This window comes from Aulonocara stuartgranti, assembly GCF_965226115.1.
Source record: "Aulonocara stuartgranti genome assembly, chromosome: 3".
Taxonomy (NCBI): domain Eukaryota; kingdom Metazoa; phylum Chordata; class Actinopteri; order Cichliformes; family Cichlidae; genus Aulonocara; species Aulonocara stuartgranti.
In genome coordinates this window covers 77,879,643-77,889,496 of record NC_138941.1, presented here as the reverse complement: position 1 = coordinate 77,889,496, position 9,854 = coordinate 77,879,643, and the positions used below count along the sequence as shown (strand labels likewise).

General features: G+C 45.3%; 2 protein-coding genes across 4 annotated transcripts; one reads left to right on the top strand and one right to left on the bottom strand.

Annotated features, from left to right (window-relative positions):
* Window positions 1-384: 384 nt before the first annotated feature.
* LOC309703527 (E3 ubiquitin-protein ligase TRIM21-like) lies at window positions 385-4,268 on the top strand. Its single transcript, XM_082528432.1, has 2 exons — window positions 385-773; window positions 2,343-4,268. Exon 2 carries the CDS (start codon window positions 2,352-2,354, stop codon window positions 4,017-4,019), a length of 1,668 nt encoding a protein of 555 aa, XP_082384558.1. The 5' UTR covers window positions 385-773; window positions 2,343-2,351; the 3' UTR covers window positions 4,020-4,268.
* A 2,656-nt stretch (window positions 4,269-6,924) lies between these two features.
* LOC309703675 (CST complex subunit CTC1-like) lies at window positions 6,925-9,126 on the bottom strand. 3 transcript variants are annotated; one of them, XR_014275925.1, is made up of 5 exons: window positions 9,014-9,126; window positions 8,756-8,811; window positions 8,493-8,649; window positions 7,674-7,794; window positions 6,925-7,603 (listed from the first exon to the last, which is right to left on the bottom strand). XR_014275925.1 is itself a non-coding variant. In XM_082528625.1 (4 exons), exons 2-4 carry the CDS (start codon window positions 8,670-8,672, stop codon window positions 7,512-7,514), a joined length of 393 nt encoding a protein of 130 aa, XP_082384751.1. In that variant the 5' UTR covers window positions 8,673-8,811; window positions 9,014-9,126; the 3' UTR covers window positions 6,925-7,511. The 3 variants fall into 3 exon arrangements, 1 of the variants encoding a protein (XP_082384751.1); XR_014275924.1 differs by having other exon boundaries at window positions 7,674-8,346; window positions 8,493-8,811; XM_082528625.1 differs by having other exon boundaries at window positions 8,493-8,811.
* Window positions 9,127-9,854: the final 728 nt, after the last annotated feature.

Genomic DNA, 9,854 nt, shown 5'->3' with positions numbered 1-9,854 from the left:
AACCTCTTTTGCAAGGGAGTCCTGGCCAAGAGGCGACAACACGTTGAAATTACAAAGTTACATACATATTATAAATAACAATTACATTTTAAAAACATTTTTCTCTGGCTCTCTCAATCTGGACTTAAAAGCATTTAATGAAATAAGATCTGCTATCTTCCAGTCTTTTTGCATCATGTTCCATGTGAAAGGGGCAGCATAAGTAAAAGCCCTCTTTCCCAGTTCAGTTCTGGCAAATGGAACATTGAGCAATAAAAGATCGCTTGAACGCAGGCTGTAAGAAACAGTACTTCTCCGTGTGAGCAGATCGCAAATGTAGGTGGGCATTTGTCCAAGCAGGGCCTTATAAATAAAGTTGAAACAGTACTTGGAGTATTTTTAACAGTAGTACTTCTACTTCAGTACACACTGTGTGTACTTTTACCACCTGTGTCTGAGACCTCCTTCAGGGTCCACCTGAAGCTCTCAGTCTGCTGTGGAAAAAGGAAATCCAGGTGAGTTTCTCCTGATCACCTGAGGCCGTCATTACTGTGTGAACCCACACACCACTCCTCACTCCTCCCACCCGCTGCACACAGTCACTGAGTACAGACCGGCTGATTCCTGTAAAGGGAGAGGCAAGAAGAGGCGGAGCAACACCTGAAAAACAAGAAGCCCAACGTCATTTTGCAGAAGTGAAAGTGTGAGAGAGCAGCAGCAGAGCTGCAGTCGAGTCCTGTTTGTCTCTAAAAGAAGATTCACTGGAGTCCATCAGGTTCCTCTCAGCAACAGTGGTGAGTGCAGCTGATCACACTTCCTGCTTCTACACAAATCTTCACTCTGTTCACTTCATCAGGACTCATCACAGTCACACTGGATCCATAGAAATCTGCTCATGTAACCACAGATCCACTGTAGGAGCATCGAGCTGCTGCTTCAGTCTCACTGTGGCTCTGCTCAGGACTGTGGACTCAGGCTGTGCTCTGGACTTCAGACTGACTCCACACTTCCTGGTTATTCATCACTTCCTGTTCCTCTTAGATTGATTCTGGATCTGATTGATCATAAGGATTACAGACGTGAAAACACCTATTTATTCTTTATTGATATAAAGCCTTTGATACTGTAAACCAGCAGATTTTGGTCAGTACTTCAAAAAGTCATTCACACATTTTACAAAGATTATCTGACTTAGTGTATCCTGTAAGAGTCACAGATGATCCTCAATCATTCAGAAAACAGTCGATGCTGCACTTTATAACTTTGTGTGGAAACATGAATCTCATTATTTAGACAGATGTGTTTGAATCATCCTGATAATCAGGCTTTAAACATGTCAGAGTTCCACACATCAGCTGTGATATTCAAGCTGACCTGGATCAAACATGTCATCAGACACAAACATAGATGATGCTGTTTAATCCCAAAGCTTATTTAAACAAACTGGAGGACAGAATTCCTCCTTAAATGGGATTTTGATCAAATCCACTGATCTCGTTTTCACACACAGGCTTTATCATGGTGGCTTCTTCTCTACTAACATCAATCTTTGATTTGGACAAACAAATATGTGAAACACAAAAATAAATCAATGTTTTCTGAGGATCCAGAATAACATGAATGATGTATCCCAGCGAGTGACTGGAAAAGTTCATCTTCTTCCACATCCTGAGTTTGTGAGGATGTTCCAGTATCTGTGAGAGAAAACAGGACAGTTTTTACTGACGCACAAATGGACCAAATATACAGACACCTCTGAATAAACATGTTCTCATCAATGCCATTAAAATACTGGATCAACAGTTAATAACACATTTCTGAGGTTTGTGATTCATCGTCCTCCTCACTGTCAGCTCTACTGGAACAGTCACTGTTTAATATTAATGGCTCGTTGATCTGGACGTACAATAAGAAGTATTCAGTCACCAACAAGGTCGAAGTTTACTTCACAGTGATTGATGGAAAATATCCAACAAACTGATTTATTCAAGTATACAAATGATCTGGATGAATCTTGGACCTTCTGTAAAACAGAGAAACAATTTCACATCTTTGTAACGACTGTATTTATCTTCATCCCCAAACGTTGATCCTGTCTATCTGGACGCTGCACTGTACAGCAGACACTACGATGTTAGGTTTGTGTTTGGATGAACCAGTTTGTGTCTGAGTGTGTTGCTGGGTCTCCACCAGTTACTCTGAGAACTGAAGAAGCTTCTCTGATGAAACGTCTTCAAGAAACTCAAAGAAGTCCAGACGCTTTTCTCTCCAAGCTCCTCAGACTACTGACGCTTGTTTCTCTCTTTGTAAAATGAAATTTAAAGTGAATTTTGAATCAAATGTTTCTCTTCTTTCTCCCTCAGAGTGCAGACATGTCTGCTGCCAGCAATCTGCGATCTGAAGATCAGTTTCTGTGCTCCATCTGTCTGGATGTGTTCACTGATCCAGTCACTACACCATGTGGACACAACTTCTGCAAAACCTGCATCAGTCAGCACTGGGACATGAGTCAGAGCTGTCAGTGTCCCATGTGTAAAGAGACTTTCTACACTCGACCTCAGCTGAGGGTCAACACCTTCATCTCTGAGATGGTTGCTCAGTTCAGACGTGAAGCTCAGCAGAAAGCCAGCAGCAGCAGCTCAGAGCAACAAGCTGCCAAACCAGGAGAAGTTCCCTGTGACGTCTGCACTGGAACCAGACTGAAGGCCCTGAAGTCCTGCCTGGTGTGTCAGACCTCCTACTGTCAGACTCACCTGGAGCCTCATCTGACACTGAAACGTCTGAAAAGACATCAGCTGGTTGATGCTGTGGAGAACCTGGAAGGCAGGATGTGCACGAAGCACGATAAACTCCTGGAGCTGTTCTGTAAGACCGACCAGACATGTGTCTGCATGCTCTGCCCTGTTTTAGACCACAAGAACCACGAGTTTGTTCCTCTGAGAGAAGAATATGAAGGAAAGAAGGCAGAGCTGGAGAAGACAGAGGCTGAGATTCAGCAGATGATCCAGAAGAGACGACTGAAGATTCAGGAGATCACAGAGTCGGTGAAGATGAGTAAAGATGCTGCAGACAGACAGAAAGCAGAAGGTGTTCAGGTCCTCACGGCTCTGATGGAGTCTGTTGAGAGACGCCTGAAGGAGCTCATGAAGGAGATCGAAGACAAACAGGAAGCTACAGAGAAACAGGCTGAAGGTCTCATCAAAGATCTGGAACAGGAAATCTCTGAGCTGATGGAGAGAAGCTCTGAGGTGGAGCAGCTCTCACGCTCTGAAGACCACCTCCACCTCCTCCAAAGCTTCTCCTCCCTGAAAGCTCCACCCAGCAAGGACTGGACAGAGGTCAGAGTTCATCCACCATCATATGAGGGGACTGTGGGGAGAGCTGTGGCTCAGCTGGAGGAGACAGTCAGGAAACTCATGAAGAAGAAGCTGTTTGAGGCTGAGCTGCAGAGGGTGCAGCAGCATGAGGTGGATGTGACTCTGGATCCTGATACAGCTCATCCTAAACTCATCCTGTCTGATGATGGAAAACAAGTGTACTGTGGTGATGTGAGGAAGAATCTTCCAGACAACCCAGAGAGATTTTCTAAGTGTGGTATTGTTTTAGGAGAGCAGAGTTTCTCTTCAGGCAGATTTTACTTTGAGGTTCAGGTTAAAGGAAAGACTGAGTGGGATTTAGGAGTGGCCACAGAGTCGATCAACAGGAAGGGACGAATCACACTGAGACCTCAGGATGGTTTCTGGACTGTGATGCTGAGAAATGGAAATGAGTACGAAGCTGCTGCTGGTCCTCCAGTCCGTCTCTGTCTCCATCCTGGTCCTGAGAAGGTGGGGGTGTTTGTGGATTATGAGGAGGGTCTGGTCTCCTTTTATGATGTAGGTGCTGCAGCTCTGATCTACTCCTTTACTGGCTGCTCCTTCACTCACAGACTCCACCCATACTTCTGTCCCAGTTTGAATCATGGAGGTAAAAACTCTGCACCTCTGATCATCTGTCCTGTCAATCAAACTGATCAACGACTGATTTTATTGGATGAATGATTGATTTTTCTTGAAGGGAACAAATGAACATATTGAGTGTAAATCCTCTACAGTCTCCATGTTTCTATAGAATCTGATCATCAGGACTCTGATTCACACTTTGATTCTCATGGAGTTTGATTTGAACAGAAGAAAAGTTGAATCAGGAAATGTTCCCACTGATGGAGACTCGAGCTGAAGAGCAAATATCAGAGAACAAATGTCCAAAAGCTTCATTTCCAATAAAGTTTGTTCAATGCTTTGAGTGAATCCAGACTCATGTGTGGCTGTTATACGGAGCATCAGAGTCCAGCTGAGTTATGTTGGATACAAACTGCTTATTTTGGCTCTGTGAGGAGTTTTGTTCACTGAAAACTGATGAGACGGAAAATATTCAAAGAACTCTGTAGAGATTCATGCATCCATGTTCTCCACCTGCAGGTGTGGAGGAGAAAGGTGGAGCACAGACTGCTGCATCCTTCCAGTCACATCATTTTGATGATTATATTTGCATGTTGTGATGATTTGGGTTAAAGACAAACAGAGTTGAACGGCTGCAGTCACAGCATGAAGACGATGCTGAAGCTGAGCTGTCAGTGAACATGTTTCACTGTGATTTGATTTGAAGAATAGAAAGTGTGTGTGGCTGCTGACAGCTGCAGTCTCTGCTAGTCTGCATAACACACACACAACTTTCCCCCTGAGGCAACGATGCAGCAACAACACAACAGCTGCAGACACACACACGATTGTGCGCTCCCTTTCAGTCTGAACTCTCAAACACACAAACAAACTCTATCAATGTCGTACTGTTAAAGAACTCCTCCTTCTTCAGTAACAATGATTTGAGGTCTCTACCAGTGTCTCTTGTTTTGACCTTTGACCTCTTTATTCCTTATAACCAAAAAAACCCTTTTATCTGATATTTTCACCTTATTGATTGATTATATATATCTATTATATTTTCTCACCTTATTTTGACCTTTGACCTATGTCCTTGTTAGCCTTGATCTTCCTTCATCAAACGTGAAATTTCTTTCACCTTTGAACTTAAAGCTTAAATCAAACCTTTGTTAAAAAGCTTCTTACCAACTTGTAATTCCAACTCTCTGCATTAAACACGTATCTTATCATATAAACACTGGATCACTGAGAGAACTTTAGGCAGAACCAAATGAAGCAGCTGACCTCGTCAAACTCACAGCGACAGTAACTGACAGTGAATTATTTTAATCTTCTTCACTGTATTTGTTAGAAACATTTATTTTCCTTTAATTGGACTTTGGTTAAGTTCAATCCGATGTATTAACCGACCTTTGAGGTGAAGTGCAGCTGCGAAGAACGCTACGGCAGGCAATGAGGTGCGTTTAATGTCGCTCTGTTAATTTGAGCGTCCATAAATTGAATGTCTTATTTTTTCTTACTTTATTATTGCTCATTTATTGGAGAATTTGGCCATTTAATCAAGATAGATTTTATGTTGTTGGTGGTAAAGATCTGGATGGATGTTTTATTCTGTGTTTCTATTTTTCAGTTTTACTTTTCAAGACTTGGTGAATTGCCTTTTTCTACTTTTTGTTTTGTTAAAATTAGCAGCAGTGAGAAGTGTTGTTGTCGGTCTTGAATATATTTGATGTAGCCCATACTGTTAAGGTAAGTGTCATGTTTTTAGTTGTTAGTCTGATGAAGAATCTTTTATTTTTCTCCAAAAGTTGATTGTGTTTATCTGGACATAGTGTTCTTCAGGTCCAGCTGAATGCAGGTTTCCCCAGTCTTATACGTTGTGACAGCCACTATGGTGTGGTGTCCCTTTAAGACACCCAAGTCGAGGGTTGATGGTGTCATCAGTTTGTGCCGCTGCTCTCTCTCTCTGGGATTATGAGGACACGTGCCTGCACGCTTCTGCTTAACGAGGGACGGATTTACGTTTTCTTCTTGTTTTGTTTGCAACGCTTGGGTTGTATGAACGCTGGGCGTTATGTTGTTGAGCCGCAGCCGTTCAGCCGGGCTTTTATATGGTTGTTGAAGAAGGCGTATTAAAGAACCACCGTGGATTACCGATACCAGCGTGGGTGTGTGTTCTTCCGACTAGCCTGCTAGGTGTTTTGCCGCCTCCTCTCAACCACGCAACACAACCCAACGTTCCAACGTGTCAGGAGCATCAGCACAGCTGAAATGCATTTTTTCTAAGCACCGCGTCTCTGTGGCTTTTAAACCCCAAAACACGCTACAACAAAAATGGGTCCACCCCAAGGATGGGGTCCCCCGGTGTAGTTTCCACTGTGAGAGACTGTGGGCTTCCTCAGAGTGAGGCTGAGAGCGGCAGGCCCAGGTGGAGTCTGACCTGTGGCCCTTCAGATAAAGCTGAAAAAGGCCAATATATGATATTAAATATAAAATATAATTAAAAAACAACATCAGAATGAACAACGAGCTGCTGTTAAGAACTCCCGACGTCCATCCAAGGCCCGATTGGTTTCTGTTTCCATGACAACAACAACCGTATGTGGAAAAGACCAAAAACTGAAGCGGTGAAAAAGTTTTGTTGCAGATTAACTATTAACTTTATGTTATTCATTGTCAGCTCGTGCCATCATTAAAGCATGTTAGAACACACATGTAGGATTTCACAAATCATCGCTCCTAAATTTAATCGTCTCCATAACAACTGTGTGTACGTGTTCGCTTTGAAAACATCACGTTCTTTATGTTGGTTGGTTTAGACGAGTGATCTCCAGGATGAATGAGGGCAGAGGCCCGTTTCATGGAGACTGTTTAAGTGTAAACCTGGATTAAAAGCCACATTTGAACACCTTCATCAGAGGCTGTGACCATGTTGAAGGACTGATGCTGACGTGCTCTGACACTCATTAGCATAGAAAACAAAGTGGTGAAAGCACAGAGCCCTGAGGAGCTCCACTGGACGGTCTGTTCACAGAACATTTAATTATTTCACTTTTATTTACATGCAAAACAGCCTCAGAGAGAACAGCTGTTTCAGAGCTGCCAGCTTTATTGGAAAGATGAACTGAAATCCTAAAATAGTCCAATTCATGACAAACTGACACGGTGAAATGTTGCAGGATTCAAATGTGTCGATGGATGAACTCTTTCAGTATAAGATGCAATAATACAAAACACATGAAGGTGAGGAGGAATTCATTTAAAGTAAGTGTGATTTAAAGAGGACTGATTCTTTCCTGGTCAGGCTGAAGCTTTCACCGTCTGACCTCTGTAAACAAACCGAAACACGTTCAGTGTTTAGTTTTACCAATTAGGTTTCATGAATCACCATCTGAGAACGTCTCCGATGTGGGCGCCACTCACAGGGATCACTTCCTGTAGAAGGGTCACATGACCTGTTAAACCCAGAGAGCTTCGTGTGACCTCTGACCCTGATCACCAGCGTCAGGGTCAGTGAAGGTGAGATACCGTGTGACAGGAGGAGGAACTATAAAGTTTTATTTGTATGAACACGTAGAACAGATGAAGTCAGAACGAAGCAGGTGGAGCTCAGTCAGGGTGGAGGTGCAGACAGGTGAGCTGAAGGGGAGGAGCCAGTCTGGTCAGGAACTCTCTGTCTCCTCGAGTGAACCTCCTCACCTCTGAAACACACACACACACTCTGAAGGTTGCAGTCAGGGTGGTGAGGGTGGTGTGTGAGGGTGGGGTTACCTTCTGGTCTCTGGTTGGTGTGTTTCCTGCAGGTGAGGCTGAGCGGCCGAATCATGACATCGCTGCTGCACAGACACAACAGGAAGTGGAGGAGGAAGTCGTCAGCGTCCCCGTCACACACCTGAGACAGACACAGAGGTTATGTCTCTGCAGACTCACGGCTCGGCCCTGTGGAAACGTCCTGCAGGACGCCTGTTTCTCTCTGTGGTGGCCCCCCCACAGCGTCCCCACCGTGCTTCACTGTGTGGACGCTGTTCTTTGGGTTGTAGCTGCATCTTCTTCTCGTTTCACCTCCTCTGACCACAGGACGTTTCAGTCTTTTAACACAGCTCCACCTGTGGGTGGAGGGGCCCTGTGGGTTCTCCTGGTGTGACCCGAGTCCTAAATGCCTCTCGCTGTCCTGCCCCTCCCCTGTGGTCTCCACCCTCCATGTGGGAGGTGTGGCGTTCACAGTCAGCCCTGATTACCCTCAGAACTACACCACCTGCTGCTTCATCAGGTCGAGTGGGTGGAGTCAGGGGCACGACCTGAGTCTCGCTGAAACACACGGCTGTAAGGCCCCTCCCTCCTGTTCACGTGAGCCCAGCGTGGGTCCGTCACACCTACAGACTTTTAAAGGTGGAAGTGGCCACGCCCCCAAACCAGTTCAGCAGTAAGGTGTGAGCAGACGGAGCTGTTACCAGGATGCAAACAGGATGTGTCCTTTCACAGTTAAAGCCTCATCTTAAATTTTAAAGACAAAATAAAGTCTAAAGACGACGATGAGCACGTGACTCACCTGTGACAGGTTAACATATACACCTGACAGGTGCTACTGACCTGGCTCTGCCCACGAGGGAAGACTCTGATGTGACCTCTGACCCTGAGTGCTCTCTGAAGCCCCTCCCACTGAGCATCAGCCAATCCCAGCAGAGCAGGAACCAGAGCAGCTGAGAAGCAGACGTGAGCCTCACCTGTCCCGTCATCGATCACCAGCCTGATCGAAGAGCAGAGCCACATGGTTTGATCATGTGACTGTCACCTGACTCATCCAGGTGATTAACACGTATCAGCAGGTGAGCTCAACAGGAAGCTGCTCTTACTTTGCTTTGGACTGAAACACTGACGAGGTCGAGTGACACTGAGAGCTGCTGCAGCCCTGAGAGAGAGAGAGCAACAGGTAAACACACACACCTGAAATCGTGAGCAGTTTCCTCCAAAACGACACTTTACTTACTGCACCAACACTAACACGCCACCAACACGCTAACAACACATGAAGCACTCTGAGTACTTTCACTGCACCCGAGAAACTGACACTAAACACATCCTGTACACACTGTGTGTATTTTATGCAGTACCTGTGTGTACACGCTGCCACACAGCGAGCAGCTCCACTGCAGTTGCAGGAACAGGAAACACACCACGTGACCTTTGACCTGTCCCACAGCGCACCTCTGCTTGCTGCTCAGAGCCCACTCTCCTGCTCTTGTTTTTCCTGTAACAGACTCCTCCGCTCCTCCCTCCTCCTCCTCATCTCCACACCTGCACCTCCTCTAATCCTGTGAACTCTCCTGCTCTTGTTTGGCCTGTAACAGACTCCTCCGCTCCTCCCTCCTCCTCCACCCTCGTGCTGGTTGTAGCAGGTCTGGTTTCGGTGGTTCTTCTTGTTCTGCTGGTTTGGGGAGTTCTCTGGAGGAAACAGAATGAAATCTTTCAGAGTTTAAAGCATGATGTCAAAGCTAGAAGGTCTCCTGACTGCAGACTGGGAGCTGACGCCACAGTAGAGCGGGTAGAACAGGAACCAGTGTGAAACAAACTCTGGATCAGCTGAAGGCTTTTCAGCAAGTTTTTAGGACGTCCTGATAATAATGAATTACGGTCGTCCAGCCTGGAAGTAATAAATGCAGGAACTAGATCTTCAGCACCACTCTGAAACCCTGTGAATGTGTTGGTGTGTTTCTTTGTTCAGGAGCGCTCCACTCCTCCTCTCCTGTACATGTGAACAGTGACGTCACCATCAGACAGAGAGCCAATAGGAGAGCTGCGTGTGCTCTCATAACACACACACAGTTTCTCAGGTAAATGATCCTGTGTGTGTGTTTTCCAGCTAAAAGTCCTGATGATCCAGATGTTATCTACTCTGATGTGAGGACTCGCACTTCAGGTACAGATGATGATGACGATGGTTCAGTGTAGTGA